We start from the raw sequence: 19,475 nt of genomic DNA on the forward strand, positions 1-19,475 counted from the left end.
CGTGATGTGCATTGTTTAGGTTTTGACTATTGCAGTATACTGTATAGTAAGAATGGCGAGCTGTAGTCATCATACAAGTACAAAAGTGAACACGCCTTTTCTTGAAGAATCTTCCAAAACTGGGTGGGTAAGACCAAGTCTAAAAGATGCCATGTGTACATACCCTAAGAAAGCTGCAGTTTAATTCAAAGAATCAGTCTAGTCAATCTTCTGTAACATTAGACAAAGTAGTAGAGCAGATGTCCTAGATGCCAGGCTGATAGTTCATACTGATCCAATATAACAAGCTCATCGGCAATAAGTGCAGGACCAGGCGAGAAGTTTAGTTATCATTGACTGTAAACTGATAAAATCTTATAAACATCCAAAAGATATCCATAAGATGATCGATGTGGGTTTAGTATCACCCCCGAACAATCTATACCTGATTTAAATAAAGCTAATTCAAAACACACAAGAAAAAAATAATAATCTCAATGTAGAATTCTCTCCTTTGTCTGCAGTGAGTAGCATTGAAAAATATATTGGATTTAATTGAGAACTACCGTGGAGACCAATTTAAGTACTTGATTGACATTCATTTAATGTTAATAAGAACAATGTTCTGTGAAGGCCACAAAGAAGAGATTTAAAGAGATAATAAAAAAGAAAAACAATTATTTCTGTTGTGAATATTCATGGACCTGTTTCTACAGGTAATGCTACTGAAGATTAGTAAATGAAGAAGCAAATTTTCAACTGCTCAGTTCAACCATACAAAACATTACTATTGGCTTCTTATCTAATTATATTATTCCTCAATTATAAAAAATATATTTTGTGAGATATGTTAGGCCTGTGTTACACTGTGACTTGAGACTCTTGTACCATAGCTCTGCAACAATGTTGTTTGGGTTGCCCTGGCTTCTAAGACACAGTCAAACCACAGATTAATGAAACATGACCACAGAATCACATTATGACTATGAACACATTGGGCCTGGAGGCAAAGCTTGATGCTCCTGGGCCCCATTGCAAAACAAGGATTCCCTACCTACCATTTTCAATTTATAATAATGTAATTTTAGGTGGCAGAGAAGTATTTAAGTTAACTCTATGGCCAACACCAAGGTGCAACTATAAGCTTTGCACCCTCTAGCAATGAATCTGTTTGGATCATTGTCATTGTGGAACATGTAAAACCTATGGCGGTACCAGTCATGGAACAGTTGGCTCAATTTAACGTATGTCCAAAGTTTTTATCTAGCCTAATGCCTAAAGATAATGTGTACATAAACCACTATATAAATAGGGCAGAATGGTGGTCTTATATCGCTGGGGTCTTTGGTTCAAATCCCACCAAGGACACTTGCAAGGAGTTTGTATGTTCTCCCCATGTTTCTGTGGGTCTCATCTAGATATTTTAGTTCCCTCCCACACTCCAAAGACATAACGGTAGGGAATTTAAATTGCGAGCCCCAATGGGAACAGTGATAATCACGTCTGTAAAGCGTGATGGAAAAGAATGGTGCTATATAAGTGATTAAAAATAAGTAAAATATTAATCTAAAGAACACCAAGAACAGTTTGAGGATTGCAGAAGAGCATCTTGTTAACATAAAGAGAAATCATAAAATTGTACTACTAACCATGATTCCTTTCTTGTATGGTCCGGTCATGATGTTCTTTACATGAAGAGCATAAGGGACATGCCCTGTAGGGTTGCTGGCTACCTGGAACAGTATAAGTGTAATAAAAAAAAAAAATTAGACACACCAAAGCTAATAACAGGGTCTCCACTGAGTCACCCTGAGGAAAATAAAGTAGTTGGGAATTGCACTACAAGTCACTTACAGGCATCAACAGTACATGTATTGGTGTCTATTTCTCTAAAATGGCCTCCAAAACAAAAAAAATCTAATATGTAGTTTAGAAAAAAAAATCATTATTTTGGATTTGGCAGGATTTTATATTTTGGGAACAAATCCACTTTTCTGTGTGTAATTGAAATAACTACATTAGCTAAACTCCTATGTTGTCAACCTGTGATATGCGTACCCCTGAGGTATATGCCATATCCTCACAGGTTACTCACACTATGGTGAGCTTGATCACAGTCTTGAGGTATACTTGGCTGGTACCAAGCTCACACACATTTTGGTGTGTTTCTATTTTAACCCTTTCGCGCCTGAGCCTATTATTGACTTCGTGACCAGGCCATTTTTTTTTCATTTCTGACCAGTGTCACTTATGTGGTAATAACTCTGGAACGCTTCAAAGGATCCACTGATTCTGAGAATGTTTTTTGTGACATATTGTACTTCATGATAGTGATAAAATTTGTTCGATATAATTGTCCCTGAGGTCCAAGAACAGCAGAACCCCCAAACGTGACCTCATTATGACAAACTATACCTCTCAATAAATATGTCTAGGGGTGCAGTGATCATATTGACAGCACATGTGTGTCACAGAATTTGATACAATTGGGCGATGAAGAAAAAATAATTACGTTTTCACCACTCAAAAAATAGTTTTAGCTCCAGATTTAAATTTTCACAAGGGAAAATGGGTAAAAATTGCACCAAAATGTGTCACACAATTTCAGCTGAATGAGGCAATACCCTGGATTGATAGAGCGCTATTTGTCTCTTGGAGAACAAATTATCATAGAATAGTTTTCAGACTCCATATAGAGGTTATCCAGTGCTTTAACATTGATGACCTATCCTTATGTTTGAATAGGGAGAGGATGTGCAGTAACCGGCTGTGGCCACTATGAGTAGACAGAGCAGCTCCATAACCGAGCACTGAGAACAGCTGATCAGCGGGGTATCACACCTCCTTCGATGAGACATTGATGACCTATCCTTAAAATAGGTCATCAATGTTGAAGTAGTGGACAGCTTCTTTAATATCTCAGATGACCTGAAAAGGCAGGTGTCCTTACATTTAAAATCTATGTCACAATGACTGAAAATCCTTTCTCTGCCTAATACGCAAAGGAGAATTTTATGAAACCAGTTGAGCTCATCTTTATTACTAGATTACACATTCACTTTGATATTCAATTTCAAAGTAAGGTCTAAGATCATCAGGCAGAAAGTAAACAGTCAGTGCTTGAAGTTAATGTGTTTGAAACATGCAAAATGATATGAAGAACTTTGTCAAGGGCCAAATTGCACAGCCATGTACAAAAGTTTTGAGACTGACATCAATTTTGACTTTCACAAAGTTTGTTGCTTCTATGAATTTAGATCTTGGAGTCAGCTGTTTCTATGATTCATAAAGTACAATTCTAAACATTTCTTAAGTTTATAAACTCTCTAAATGCATTAAATGTATGGAAAGACTGAATATTTACAGTGTTGACCCTTATTTTTTCCTCATGCTTCTTCCAGCATGATGAAGCACCATATTACAAAGCAAAATGGGTTGTAAATAATTTTGGTCAAGAATCTGACATCCAGCTGCCTGGTCGAATTGCAGAAGTCTTGCGAAATAAGGATAAACACTTTAAATATTTAATCTTTGCATAAAGTTGATATATTTGTCAAAAGTTGGAAATCTTATGAAATGCTTATGATCGTACTTTAGCAACCACAGAAACATCTGACTAAAAAGTCTAAAAACATTGATGCAGCAAACTTTGTCAAAACCAAAATTTGTGTCAATCTAAAAACTTTTGGAAAAGCCTGTAAAGGCTAGACATCTGAGTCAGCGCAATTAGTCACTGGATGGTAGCAACTAGTCCTAAAAATGACTATAAATGACCCAGGAACAGGGATTTATGCACACAAGATTGATGTGAGTGGGGAACGCATAGTAGTAAGTCAAGTCCATTCCCAGAAAAGAGCTGCTGAAGCATGAATTGCAACTGAAATATTGCCATCTATAATAATAATAATAATAATAATTTTATTTATATAGCGCCAACATATTCCGCAGCGCTTTACAACTTATAGAGGGGACTTATACAGACAACAGACATTACAGCATAACAGAAATCACAGTTCAAAACAGATACCAGGAGGAATGAGGGCCCTGCTGCTCGCAAGCTTACAATCTATGAGGAAAAGGGGAGACACAAGAGGTGGATGGTAACAATTGCTTTAGTTATTTGGACCAGCCATAGTGTAAGGCTCGGGTGTTTGCTTTAGTTATTTGGACCAGCCATAGTGTAAGGCTCGGGTGTTCATGTAAAGCTGCATGAACCAGTTAACTGCCTAAGTATGTAACAGTACAGACACAGAGGCTATTAACTGCATAAAGTGTATGAGAACATGATGGAGGAACGTGATTATGTTGTTGTTTTTTATTAATAGGCCACACAGGGATAATTAGGTTAATGCGTTGAGGCGGTAGGCCAATCTGAACAAATGAGTTTTTAGTGCACGCTTAAAACTGTGGGGATTGGGGATTAATTGTATTAACCTAGGTAGTGCATTCCAAAGAATCGGCGCCGCACGTGTAAAGTCTTGGAGACGGGAGTGGGAGGTTCTGATTATTGAGGATGCTAACCTGAGGTCATTAGCAGAGCGGAGGGCACGGGTAGGTTGGTAGACTGAGACCAGAGAGGAGATGTAGGGTGGTGCTGAGCCATGGAGTGCTTTGTGGATGAGGGTAGTAGTTTTGTACTGGATTCTGGATTGGATGGGTAGCCAGTGTAATGACTGGCACAAGGTAGAGGCATCGGTGTAACGGTTGGCGAGGAATATGATCCTGGCAGCAGCATTCAGGACAGATTGGAGCGGGGAGAGTCTGGTAAAAGGTAGGCCAATTAGTAGAGAGTTACAATAGTCCAGACGAGAATGAATAAGTGAGACAGTAAGAGTTTTTGCAGAGTCAAAAGTAAGAAAAGGGCGAATTCTGGAAATGTTTTTGAGATGCAGATAAGAAGAGCGAGCCAGTGATCGGATGTGGGGGGTGAATGAAAGCTCGGAATCAAGGATGACTCCAAGGCAGCGGGCATGTTGCTTTGGAGTAATGGTGGAACCGCACACAGAGATGGCAATGTCGGGCAAAGGTAGGTTTGTAGAGGGAGAGAACACGAGGAGTGCACTGCTCTTGGCTGAGTATGGGGCAATGTTACCACCAAGCAGTCAAAGTTCCTATGCTTATCCCTACCACAATGGGCATGTAAGTGTCTGAACTAGACCAAGGAGATATAAAAGAATGGTGGCCTAATCTGATAAATTACATTTTTTAATGTATCTTTATTTCAGACACATGAATAAAGCATAAAATCTTCTCAATTGAATATTGAGTAAAAACATGTTGTCACAGAATAACGTCATAAACTGAGGCGTGAATCCTATGCGTTACGAGCTGTTAATTAGTATGCCATGATGAAGAGTGGGTTAACCGCTCAAAACGAATAGATTTTGTACCTTATTTTATGATGTTACGCTTTTACAATTTGTTTTTTTTTCAATATTCAATAAAAAAGATATTATGTTTTATCCATGTGGCTGGACTAAACATTGCCTTTTTGGATCTTCATTGGAATGCTACACAGGAGCATGATCCGTGCCTTGAATCTATACCCAGGGAGATGGTACACTTTTTGCGTTTTTGGATTTTTTTATTTACCTCTTGTTGATGGCCAGGCTTCAGAAAGAGATGGAACCAAGATGTAATATGGGACAAAGGTAAGCCATTGGAGGCAGTGAGATGTTCAGGGAAATGAGTAGCGGGTATTGATGAGCGAGTGTGCTCGTTACTCGGGTTTTCCGAGCATGCTCGGGTGTTCTCCGAGTATCTTGGGTGTGCTCATAGATTATGTTTGTGTCCCCGCAGCTACATGATTTGTGGCTGGTAGACAGCCTGAATACATGTGGGGATTCCCTAAAAAACAGGCAATCCCTGCATGTCTTCAGGCTGTCTAGCAGCTGCAATTCATGCAGTTGCAGGGACACAAACATAATCTATGAGCACACCCGAGTAACAAGCACACTCGCTCATCACTAGTAGCGTGCAAACCTTGTTTCCTAGCATTTACTTTACCATTACATGTACCACCTAACTATATTGTTGGGTTGCTCCCCAAAAGGAGAACTTAAAAGATCTGCTGTTAATGTCTTGATGTGAATTACTACAAGGCAGGTTCAAATTTTCTTCTTGTAGAGTCCATGTTACAAATGATCAGAACTCTTATGGTAGCACAGGGGATCCTTTACAATATTGAGCAGATGGTTCTAACGTTATGACTGATGAGTGCATAAAATAAGGTTGTATGATCCAATGTATTTGTTACTTGACTAAGATTCATTATAAGAGGAATGGAAAAGAAATGACTAGATCTGTTACATTATTAAAACCCTTTGCTCCTAATAAATTCCGAGTGCTGTACATCTGTTTTATAGTTACAACATTTCTATACAAGTAAAACTAAAGTGGCAGGTCATTACTGCTACTCCAGATATTAAATAGTGACTCAATAGCCGCATTACAGTGCATTGTGCGCAGTATAAACTATATGAAGCTTATTTGGAATGCAGGCCAACATCTGGTAAAATTACTGAAGAGATCCTTCTGTTTCTCAAAAGCTGAAATCATCACCGACATTCTGCAGATGTGTATACTTAAGATTTTGTTACATCCCGACTAAATTCAAGATCCATTTAAATGACATTTTCTCCAGTATACTTTTTGCACTCAAGTGGAAAAAATTCTGCACAGAAATCGTTATTCAGTGACACGGAGTAAGCCCGATGTTGCAAAAGGTGGCATAAAGGAAGTGCATTCAACTGATTTGTCAAAACTTTTTATTCAAGCATTGTTAGCAGTCAGGTTCATTGTCTAATCGCAGCAAATGCTTGTCCTGTCAAGTGTACAGTCATCTACTGGCTGGTTAGCGCCATGAATATCTTACTCCTGACACGGATGTCGTGACAATAGTTACATGGAATAAAACTTTCATACAGGCTTGTATATATAATCACTTTAAATAAAACTCATGAAGGCATATTTCTGTGGTCTTTATTTATTTAATGGCTGGTATGTTTGCATATATTTAAATTTGCTATTGAAAAGTAATCTGCAAATCCTGCGCAAAAAAAAACCCTCATCAATTTCAATAAAAGTACAAATTGCATTGTGAACAATTCCTTTATATTAGATCACAAGTGGTCAGATTTCTTATAATCAGCTGCAATTTGCAGTAAAATCATTTGCCGGAAAATCTGGTAACAAGTCTTTAGAGCACCGCTACAGGGGAAATTAAAAAAAAATTACATAGTATTTACTGGCAGTCAAGGTTTTATGTACTGCAAAATAACATGTTGATTCCTCCAGAAAACCAGAAATGCAGATTGTCTCTATTCTTTGTATTGGAACCCTGTACGGCAGGGCACGGAAGACAATTGGATATGTGTTGAGCAATGTTCAAAACCCTTATCACACCCCCCAGAAGAATTATATTACATGGTATCCAGTGGAATAAACAAGCTGTTCTATTACAAACAGAGATGCCAGGCCCTCCTATGGGAGATAGATGGATTTTAGGTCTGCTCTTTGGACAGGAACCCTTTGTTACAGAAGTACATGATGTATATTTAGTTATTAGGCAATGTTCAATTTCCCTACCAGAGCACCACTGGGGAAATAAAGTATTACTAAAAATCCACTGGAATCAATGGGCTTTGTGTTGGAAATGGACATGCCAAGTCCTCCAGAGAGAGAGAGACGCTCTTTTTGTTGGCTCTTTGGGTTGGAAACCCATGCAGCAGTAGATGGAGTTCATATGGCTGTGTATTAAGCAATAATAAAGAAGAATATCTCTGCAATATGGTATATGATGGAACATCCACAAATTCTATTTTAATGGTTTTGTTTGAATCTTCAAAAACTTAATATTACATTGAAGTTTATGAATGCAGCTTTACGGATTCATAAAACACAGGTAACCAAGAAAATACAACCTGAGAGAGGCATATAAGGTCAGGGTCCCATCACCTGGGTACACCTTGTTGGGGCTGGTGGGCTCTCATGAATTGGCCAATTTGTGCGCTAAGTACTTTCCTTGTTGTTAACATATTTTTTATAGCAGTAATGCAGTTCCAATTTAATTTATACACTGTTTGTAAATTAGAGTATTTCAGAGTACATCTGTATGTTCTTGGTTATACTGAATAGTTTGACAGCTTGCACCTGTTCACACGTCTTATTCTGTTTGGAGGTGCTGGTCAGTTATTTTGTGATGTCCATAAAACACAGATATCTGACAGCTGTGGATATTTTCTATTTTATGGTCACAGATAACATAAATTATAATGCTATATAGTGACATGTCAAAATTTGGGCACCCCTGGTCAAAATGACTGTTATTGTGAACATCTAACCAAGTTGAAAATTAAATTATCTTTAAAAAGGCTAAAGTTAAAGATGATACACTTTATGCAAAAAAAAAAGTATTTTGTATTTTTTTACATTTTAAAAATTACAAAAAGTAAAATAGGCTGATGCTAAATTTGGGCACCCTGTATGGTTAGCAGCTAGTAGCACCCCCTTTTGAAAGTGTCACAGCTTGTAAATGCTTTTCGTAGCCAGCCAAGAGTCTTTCAACTTGAGGGATTTTCATCCATTCTTCCTTAGAAAATTCTTCCAGTTCTGATAGAGTCCTGGGTCGTCTTGCATGCACTGCTATTTTGATGTCTATCTACAAATTTTCAATGATGTTCAGTTCATGAGACTGTGATAGTCATTGAAAAACCTTCAGCTTGCACCTTTTGAAGTCGTCTATTGTGGATTTTTATGTGTGTTTAGGATAATTATCCATTAGTAAAAATCATCCTTTTCCAACGTCAGCTTTTTTTTACAGATGGTATTATGTTTGCATAAAGAATTTGTTGAAATTTCACTGAATCCGTTCTTCCCTCTACCCGTGAAATGTTCCCTGTGCCATTGCCTGCAACACTACCCAAAAGCATGACTGATCCACCTCCATGCTTAATAGTTGGTGAGATGTTCTTTTACTGAAATTCAGTGCCCTTTTTTCATACCTTTGATCACTGTGGCCAAAGAGTTCTATTTTATCCTCATTGGTCCATAGGACGTGTTTCCAAAATGCATCAGCTTGTTTAGATGTTCTTTTAAATACTTCTGATGTACATCAACTCCAGAGTCTGCTAAATATTTCTGAAGGTCTTTTGCAGTTAAGCTGAGGTTCTGATTTGCCTCTCTAGCAATCCTACAAGTAGCTCTCACTAAAATTTTGCTTGATCTTCTAGACCTTATCTTGATCTCCACTGTTCCTGTTGACTGCCATTCCTTAATTACATTTTGAACAGAGGAAAGGGCAACTTGAAAACAATTTGCTATCTTCTTGTAGCCTTTTCCTGCTTTGTGGGTCTCCACCATTTTCATTTTCAGAGTGCTAGGCAGCTGCTTCGAAGAACTCATGGCTGCTGTTTTTGGCACAAAATTAGAGGTGACTGTGTTTTTATAAAGGCCTTTCCTAATGATGATGGTAAATAAGCCATAACTGTAACAGGCTAATTAAGGTCTGAAACATTGGTTAAAGTTATCTGAGCACACAAATCTCCAAGGGTGCCCAAACTTTTGCATCGGGCAATTTTCCTTTTTGTATTTTTTTATGTAAAAAGTAATAAGTTACTATATATATTTTATTGCTCAAAATACAAATGAAATGTGTCATCTTTAGACCTTTTAGAGATCATTTAATCTTCATCTTGCTCAACTATTCACAATAACAGTAATTTTTGACTAGCGGTGCTCAAACTTGTACATGTCACTTTATATGTTACATATACAGGTGCTTCTCACAAAATTAGAGTATCATCAAAAAGTTAATTTATTTCAGTTCTTCAATACAAAAAGTGAAACTCATATATTATATAGAGTCATTACAAACATATTGATCTATTTCAAGTGTTTATTTCTGTTAATGTTGATGATTATGACTCATGAGTAAGACTGCCTAGTGCAATCGAAATCCGTCGACTGGGTCATGTTGACCATGTGAATTTTTCCTTTGTATGCACTATATTTTCTTTTCAAATATAAAAAGAAAAGGAAAATCCAGTCCTGTTGAGCCAGACTCCAATTTTTTCTGTTAAAATTGTACACCAAAATATCGTCAACAGCAGAATCATAGCTTAAGATTTTCTATTTTTTCACTTAATACTTAGGTAGATGATCAGTGCTGCTCATTTACAATATTGCATAGAAAATAATTAGCATTGTAGAGAAATAAAAGCCTGTTATGAGTCCTAATGAAGTCTTAAATTATAATCACCATATACTATTCATGAGTACAGTAATTCATTTGATTGGGTTAGAATGTTTTTATCAGGTTGAATTTAGATGGATCCTACTGTGTCTACTTAAAAGTAATAATTTAATGCTTCATTTGGAAAAAAATCAATTATTGGTTCTTAGAAGTGACGAAGCAAGATAGCTATTATATGAGGAAGGCAGGAATAGACTGAGGTCATCAACTGATAGTAGGGTGCTACCCAAGGTTAATGCTTTCCCTAGTACCTTGACACTTGCAGTATTCTCGGGGAAAGGTTTGTTTAGAGTATTCTCCTGGTGCAGTTCTTTATAAGGCACAGCTCATTTTCTGTACTTGGATGAAAAGTGCAGGATCTCCAATAATTATTGCTATGCTTGGTCTTTTTTGATTATCTATATATATAATTGTCTAAGGGGTACTACCGTCTGTCTGTCGCAGAAATCCCAGGTCGCTGATTGGTCATGGCCAGCTGGCCGCTACCAATCAGCGACAGGCACAGTCTGGCCGTGAATTGGCCCCTTCCTACTCCCCTCCAGTCAGTGCCACCTCCATACTCCCCTCCAGTCAGCGGCCACATAGGATTTTAGCAGTCCGTTAAACGGACTGCTAAACACCACGGCATATCGCGGTGTAACGCAGTCCATTAACGCTGCTATTAACCCTGTGTGACCAACTTTTTACTATTGATGCTGCCTATGCAGCATCAATAGTAAAAACTTTTTAATGTTAAAAATAATAATAAAAAAATAATAATTATATTCTCACCTTCCGGCACCTTTCCCGCTCCTTGCGATGCTTCGGTCCCAAGAATGCATTTCGGCAATGACCGGAGATGACGTAGCGGTCTCACGAGATGATGACATAGGGGTCTCATGAGACCGCTATATCATCATGTGTTATTGCCGCAATGCATTCTTGGGACCGGAGCGTCGTGAGGAGCATCGCTAAATGCCTGAGTATATAACTATTTTTTATTCTAAGTCTTTTTTTAACAGGGATATGGTGCCCACATTGCTATATACTATGTGTGCTGTGTTATATACTGTGTGGGCTGTGTTATTGTCACGATTCACACCGTGACTGTCAAGATCCCTTAGCCGCTGCCCACAATATGTCACGGATTGGGGTGACTTTAGACCAACAGATGGCTATCACATGTGCAGGGGCTTATCCTAGTTATCCCTCCACTGCCCCAATGTGATGAAAAAAAAACACACACGAGGCTATTGACCTCTTGTTTACAGCAGGGGCTTATTTTAGGTATCCCACTGCTCTTCAGTATACCATGAACTGCAGGGATTTGTGTATATCCCGCTTACAGTTCCACTTAAACCTTGCAGCTCTCTGGCACCCCCCTTTCTGTCAGGTCAGATTAGGTACTGCACCTAGGGTGATTATTCGCCAGAAAGGCTGCCTGCTATGTACTGGCTATTGGGTGCACTGCAGCGACGCGATAACTACTCCCACTCAGGCAGGAACAATAATTATCAAGCCGCAGTCGCTACAGTGACCCCCAAAAGCCGGCACACGGTCGCTGCCACCAGCTCCAATTGAACGGGTCTGGAGCTAACCCCAAAACAGTAGCGTAATTCCCTTCAGAGACAGGGTACGGTTTAGGGCAGGAAGAACGAACTAGTATTAAATATTATACCCCATAAATGATTTTTAGGCAGTGTTTATAAAATATTTTACAGAGATGTTACAAATGAGACAATTGCAAATATGTACAAGGTAATTATGAAAATAAAAGGATTAAAGGAAGAAAAGATAACTCACATGTTCTTAGTTCATATCAGTTCAGGCAAACACCATGCTAGGGGGAGGGGCTCCCAAAAATCCCAATGCATGAGGTACAGCTCTTCAGGTCAGACCCACATGTTCTTCCAGCAACAGAGTCACTGCTGGAGTCCGGCCAAAACAGTTATAGCTTAGGTCGGTGACATCACCAAAAAGGCTGGCTATCCCAGACCCTCCTCTCTCTACATTCTGACTAAGTATAAGCTAAATCTTTCTAAGACTTGTAATTCCGCTGCTGAACCTATCATAATCGCACCATACCCCTCATTCATCTCGTATCATCGCCGGCATTCCAGTGAGACCAAACATGTCCCACCTGTCACGCACACTGACAGAGAAATCCCTACCTCTGTACCAGATGGGGCTAGAAACCTGTGTTTCGAGGGATGGGTAGATCCTCCGAGTGTGATTACAAATATATGTTTTCGTGGTCTTAACTTAAACGATTTGTCTAATATCTTCCAAAAACAGAACAAAAGACTTTCATATTCTGGAAGGTTCTAATCTAGTAAAAGCTGGGCACTTTCCCCCACAGGAAATACTGGTCGTAAATACCTTTCGTCAATAAAACTCTCTTCCCCATGTACATTGACAAGGCAGCTCTTGGCTGAGTGAAAGGGAAGGGGGGGTTTTAACCCACAGCATGCTAGCAACAGAACTAAACTTATATATTTCATACCATATCGTGACACCTCCCCCTTTTAGCGTGCGCTACGGTGGCAGAAGCTCTCGGTATGCCTCCATGCGCACCTCCGTGGGTTCACCCTGGCGGGAGAGTCCATCTGCATTCCCATGCTCTTTGCCCGCTTTGTGTTTAATGGTGAAGTCAAATTGCTGAAGGGCAAGGCTCCAGCGTAGCAACCTGCCGTTGGTTCCACACATGGTGCTTAGCCAGCGCAGAGGGTTGTGGTCGGTCACCACCGTGAAGGTGCAACCATACAAGTAGGGCTGCAAGCGCTGCAGGGCCCAGACTATGGCCAGGCACTCCTTCTCGATGGTGGAGTAGGCCACTTCTCTCGGCAAAAGTTTCCGGCTCAGGTACAACATTTCCACCCTCAATCCTAGGGAAAAAATGGTTAACAGATGCATCATTACAAGATAAAGCATGGTCAGGTAACACATGCGATTTCCCATCATCATCATCATCATCACCAGGGTTAACTTTACCCTTATTAGTAGATTGGGGAGGAGGGTCATCCACGAAGTATGCAACCAACCTCCCCAAATCAGTCCCCAACAAAACATCAGTGGGCAAATTATCAGACAGCCCCACTTCCTTCACCCCGCTCCCGGCACCCCAATCAATATAAACCCGGGCCATCGGTAAGGGACAGCTGATGCCCCCAATCCCAGTGACAGTTAGGGTTTTCCCCGGAATGATTTCTTCAGGGGCCGCCAGTTCGGGTCGGATGAGGGTTCGTTCAGCCCCGGTGTCCTTGAGGCCTGTAGCAACATGACCTCCCACAATGACATGCTGTACGTTATCACACCCCCTCCCAGCCACACCACCCACCAAAAGAACTGCTGCATTAGGCCCTGGGGCCTGGGATGATGGGTTCTTCTGTTTGGCTGGACATCGGTGACTGAGGTGTCCAGTCTGCCTGCAGTGGTAACACTGGCGAAGTTCGGTGGTAGGTCTGGTGCTGTTGGCCACGGGGACAGGACCTCTGGTATGTTGGCTGGCAGGGGTACTGGCGTTGGATGCAGGCTTACCCCCTCTCCAGCTGGAGGTGACTGGCTTCCGCACTTCCGATCTATGGTTGGCCTCATAGGCATCGGCAATCTGCGCTGCTTTCGTCACGTCTTTGGGTTCTCTGTCCATCACGAACTGTCGCACCTCAGTTGGGCAAAGACGGAAGAACTGGTCTTTGATCATCAGATCTCGCAGCTGTGCAAAGGTGGTCACTGACAGTCCTTGGGTCCACTGGTCAAAGTGGGTCCCCAGTCCATGCACCACATCACTGTAACTGTCGTGTGGGCCACGTTGGAGGGTCCGAAACTTTTTACGGTACACCTCGGGTGTAAGCTGGTACTTGGCTATCAGAGCCTGCTTGATGGCCTCATAGTCACCATCTTGTTCTTGAGGGAGGGCAGCAAACGCCTCCAGAGCTTTTCCTCTCAGCCCTGGTGTCAGGTATCGGGCCCATTCTTGTGTAGGCAGCTGGTACTGTCTGCAGGCTTTCTCAAAGGCCCGCAGAAAAGTGTCCAAGTCCCCATCCTTTTCCATAACAGGAAAGTGGTCAGGCCGGGGCTTTGGTGTCTGAGCGCTGCTGGGCTCACGGCTCTGGGCAGTGGAAGGCGTCCCCCCCTGTCAGAGCATCTCCAGTGCATGTTCTCGCTGGGCTTGGCGCTCGGCTCGCTGGGCCTGGGCCTCTCGCTCGGCTCGCTGGGCCTCTCGCTCGGCTCTCTCTGCCTCTCGCTGGGCCTCTCGCTCGGCTCGGGCCTCGGCCTCCTGCCGGTATTGCTGAATCAGCTGCCGACGTCCCTCATGGTCGTCAGTGGGGAATTCTTTCAAGGCCGCCTGCAGGTGGGGGTCCAATTCGCCCGGATTGCTAACGGGGCGAGCATTCAGTGGTTGGACCTCTGCTGCAGCACCATCTTCGCTGGTGCTGGCATCTGCGGCCTCTGGGCTCTGTGAGTGGTCTAGAGCGGCTTCCCATTGCACCAGTTCAGCGACCATTTGAGTCTTGGTCTTGTTCTGGGGGTTCAGGCCATGGTACATGCATATCCCAGCAAGAGTGTCTTTCTTCTGCTGGGTGTACCAGGCTTCTCCTTTCGCAGCCATGGTTGCCAAATAAAAGATAGAATAGAAAAACGAAGAGAAAGGGAAGGGATAATTACCAGTACACAATTGTCTCACAACTAATAAACACTGAGTTCGTTCTCCAAACTTATTTGCGCAGAGTTCTCGCAAGAACTTTCTGCAAGTTTTTAGTGAGAGGAATGATTGCTCAAACCAAATCACTAATGCTCTAATATCCCACCGCCTTGCCACCACTATGTCACGATTCACACAGTGACTGTCAAGATCCCTTAGCCGCTGCCCACAATATGTCACGGATTGGGGTGACTTTAGACCAACAGATGGCTATCACATGTGCAGGGGCTTATCCTAGTTATCCCTCCACTGCCCCAATGTGATGAAAAAAAAACACACACGAGGCTATTGACCTCTTGTTTACAGCAGGGGCTTATTTTAGGTATCCCACTGCTCTTCAGTATACCATGAACTGCAGGGATTTGTGTATATCCCGCTTACAGTTCCACTTAAACCTTGCAGCTCTCTGGCGCCCCCCTTTCTGTCAGGTCAGATTAGGTACTGCACCTAGGGTGATTATTCGCCAGAAAGGCTGCCTGCTATGTACTGGCTATTGGGTGCACTGCAGCGATGCGATAACTACTCCCACTCAGGCAGGAACAATAATTATCAAGCCGCAGTCGCTACAGTGACCCCCAAAAGCCGGCACACGGTCGCTGCCACCAGCTCCAATTGAACGGGTCTGGAGCTAACCCCAAAACAGTAGCGTAATTCCCTTCAGAGACAGGGTACGGTTTAGGGCAGGAAGAACGAACTAGTATTAAATATTATACCCCATAAATGATTTTTAGGCAGTGTTTATAAAATATTTTACAGAGATGTTACAAATGAGACAATTGCAAATATGTACAAGGTAATTATGAAAATAAAAGGATTAAAGGAAGAAAAGATAACTCACATGTTCTTAGTTCATATCAGTTCAGGCAAACACCATGCTAGGGGGAGGGGCTCCCAAAAATCCCAATGCATGAGGTACAGCTCTTCAGGTCAGACCCACATGTTCTTCCAGCAACAGAGTCACTGCTGGAGTCCGGCCAAAACAGTTATAGCTTAGGTCGGTGACATCACCAAAAAGGCTGGCTATCCCAGACCCTCCTCTCTCTACATTCTGACTAAGTATAAGCTAAATCTTTCTAAGACTTGTAATTCCGCTGCTGAACCTATCATAATCGCACCATACCCCTCATTCATCTCGTATCATCGCCGGCATTCCAGTGAGACCAAACATGTCCCACCTGTCACGCACACTGACAGAGAAATCCCTACCTCTGTACCAGATGGGGCTAGAAACCTGTGTTTCGAGGGATGGGTAGATCCTCCGAGTGTGATTACAAATATATGTTTTCGTGGTCTTAACTAAAACGATTTGCCTAATATCTTCCAAAAACAGAACAAAAGACTTTCATATTCTGGAAGGTTCTAATCTAGTAAAAGCTGGGCACTTTCCCCCACAGGAAATACTGGTCGTAAATACCTTTCGTCAATAAAACTCTCTTCCCCATGTACATTGACAAGGCAGCTCTTGGCTGAGTGAAAGGGAAGGGGGGGTTTTAACCCACAGCATGCTAGCAACAGAACTAAACTTATATGATATTTCATACCATATCGTGACAGTTATATACTGCGTGGCATGTCTTATATACTACGTCTCTGTGCTTTATACTACATGGGCTGTGCTATATAGTACGTGGTTGTGCAATATACTGTGTGGCTGGGCAATATACTATGTGGGCTGTGTGATATACTACGTGGGCTGTGTTATATACTATGTGGGCTGTTATATACTGCATGGGCTGTGTTATATACTGCATGGGCTGAGCTATATACTGTGTGGGCTGTGCTATATACTACGTGGCTGTGCTATATACTACGTGGCTGTGCTATATACTACGTGGCTGTGCTATACACTGTGTGGGCTGTGTTATATACTACTTGGGCTGTGCTATATACTATACATATTCTAAAATACCCGATGCATTAGAATCGGACCACCATCTAGTATAATATAGAAAAGCACTAAATGTAACCTGAGCATAACACATCATACAAGATCAACATAATTCAATATACGTACAGTATATATATATATATATATATATATATATATATATATATATATACAGTATGTATATCACCTCTGCAAACATTTTTTTCTATTACTGTAAAGAATGTTATATCCATTAAGAATATAAAAGGGCTATTCTGATGCTAATATAAATCAACCTTACAAGAAAAAGTTCTTAAATGTGCAAAAGAGGCCACTTAAGGGGATTTTTTTTTACCGCTGAACAAAATGAAGCCTGGGGCTCTACAACTCCAATTTTAACCTACTTACATGATAAAGGCTCCTTTGGTTGAGATTACACTTCTACAATCTCAAATTAACCCCGCCAATGCCACATCTGGAATCTTTCATGTAATAATATATTACTGTAAGGATCAACAGCAGCACAACTGATTGAAACTAAACATGCCAGCATATTAGTGTGGAAATGAAACCGTGGTTACCTATACTGAAAAAGGACTTTGTTTTTAAAATTTGACAGACATACTGTAATATAGCTGACATTCATGTCCACAAAGAGCAGTAAAAATATACAAGAATGTGTGTTTAATATTTTAAATAAATCAAAAAGAACATTTTTTTGGGGGGTGTAAGAGATTAATAACACTTAGTCTTTATACAGACTACACAAGAAAACAAGGCTGGACAAACAGCTAAAAGCTTGTTGGCCCCCTATTTTTGAAAAATGACATTTCTTGACAAATTTTAATGCCCTCGCTTCAATTTTGCCACTCTTTTATAAAAAAAATCATACCTGAATCTAGATGTAAGACAAACTCACCAAACTTATAACATATGCTTTGGTCTTGCCTTAAATTAGAATCCTTTTGGAAGGGTGCACTGGATATAATTTATAGAACCTAATTAGCACAAGTAGACACTATTTCTTTGGTATGCACATTGGGATATATTGAAGACTTGGCTACGGGCAATTATGGTAAAATTGCAGTTTCACGAAAGTGGTATACGGGCAGGACATTGATAGCTCAATACTGGATAACTGACCAGACTCCCACAATCCAAGAATTCATAAATAAGATTAACTGGTTGTTAAATCTGGAAAGATACATTTATCTGAAGAGAAACACTATCATTAAACTTGAAAAACCTTGGTTCCCTTGGGTTGATGGATCCAGTTTGGCATTGCAAAATATGCCAAGATACCGATTGGGTCTATTCTAAACCCCTAACCTGTGACTTTTTTCAACCGTTATACAGGGTTATTCAAAACAAATGGTGCAAAATGATGGCGGAAAGAACATAACAAATTTATTAACATGAGAATACACACTACCCAAACTTTATCTACACATTACAAACGTTCAAACTGATTTCCATAGGTGACATGGCAGATGTCTTGGCGGTCGTCCAGTTCTGCTGGCATATCCTCAGACATGGACTCCACAGTTACAGTAATACGTTCTCTCAGGTGGTACAGACCCTGTAACTGCAGGGAGCAAATACACTGAGTCTTTCACGCAACCTCACAGAAAAAAATGTTGCAAGGTGTTAGATCTGGTGATGATTGAATATTGAATTATCTGGAGACAACGCATCACTGAAACAGTTGAGTCCATCTCTGAGCATATGCAGGCACATGTCTGGATGGAAGTTGACTACCACCTGGACATCTGAAGTCACCAATGAAAATCACTTGGAACATTTGTACTGTATAGATAAAATTTGGTAAAATGGCGTTCTTTTCTCTTGGTAATGAATACCGAGGCTAGAATTTTCCACGACCCTTTTTAATCAACCTGTACAGAAATTAATTTATAAACATGTGCGTTATATCAAAAGATTAACTAAGCACCTTTTCTTATTTTTAATAACATAGGAACTGGAAAAAGGTATCGTAAATGGTGTAAAATTGTTTTAGTCATTTTTAAACTTAGAACGGGCATTTACAACAAGTAAATGATGCAAATTATACAAAAGTTTCAGGAGCAAATGAAGTGATATATGCTCTGCAATGTTTCAATCAGTTCTAATTGACTAGTTACCTCCTTCAAATCCAATCAATACCTGACCTGTGCACTATTGTAGCATCTGAATGATGACTAGAAACCAAATATGAGAATATAATTGGAAAATACTAGACTAGATGGAAACCAGAATATGATCTGTTTCTTGGTTTGATTTTGGCCAAAGTATGTAAATGCAAACTCATGAGGCCTATTCTTCTATAACTAAAAAGCAATTTGGATAAAGCCTCATTTAGATGACAAGTTTCCCTGTATATATTCTATTTGTGATTTTCATGACTAGAATGAGTTCCCATTATAGTCTAAGGCCATCAAAATCGCATATTAAGATCAATGATGGGTAAATAAATAAATCCATAGCACATAGACACCATCTGTGTAGCATTTTATAGTGCTTTACTGTCTAATGGGTAGTTCAAGCTTGTAAACTTTTTGTTTCATATTCATAGTGAAAATGGGCAAATGGATCAAAATTAGATGAAAATCAAACAGTTACAAAACATTCAAAATCAATTTGTTTGCTTGTACTCCAAAAAAAAAAACATACTCAAAGGTTAAGTTCCCTTGATGAGT

At 40.4% G+C, this 19,475-nt stretch overlaps 1 protein-coding gene across 2 annotated transcripts in view; it reads right to left on the reverse strand.

Moving 5' to 3' along the window:
• Positions 1–19,475, reverse strand: part of TOX (thymocyte selection associated high mobility group box) — a 382,119-nt gene that overhangs the window by 309,506 nt on the left and 53,138 nt on the right. The window contains exon 2 of one of the 2 annotated variants that reach the window (XM_077270537.1): positions 1,629–1,712. The exons of the other annotated variant lie outside the window; for it this stretch is intronic. Within the exon in view, the coding sequence (XP_077126652.1) occupies positions 1,629–1,712 (84 nt within the window). The remainder of the gene's footprint in view (positions 1–1,628; positions 1,713–19,475) is intronic. 2 annotated transcript variants of the gene reach the window in all.

The sequence above is a fragment of the Ranitomeya variabilis genome, chromosome 6, assembly GCF_051348905.1.
Source record: "Ranitomeya variabilis isolate aRanVar5 chromosome 6, aRanVar5.hap1, whole genome shotgun sequence".
In the NCBI taxonomy this organism is placed as follows: domain Eukaryota; kingdom Metazoa; phylum Chordata; class Amphibia; order Anura; family Dendrobatidae; genus Ranitomeya; species Ranitomeya variabilis.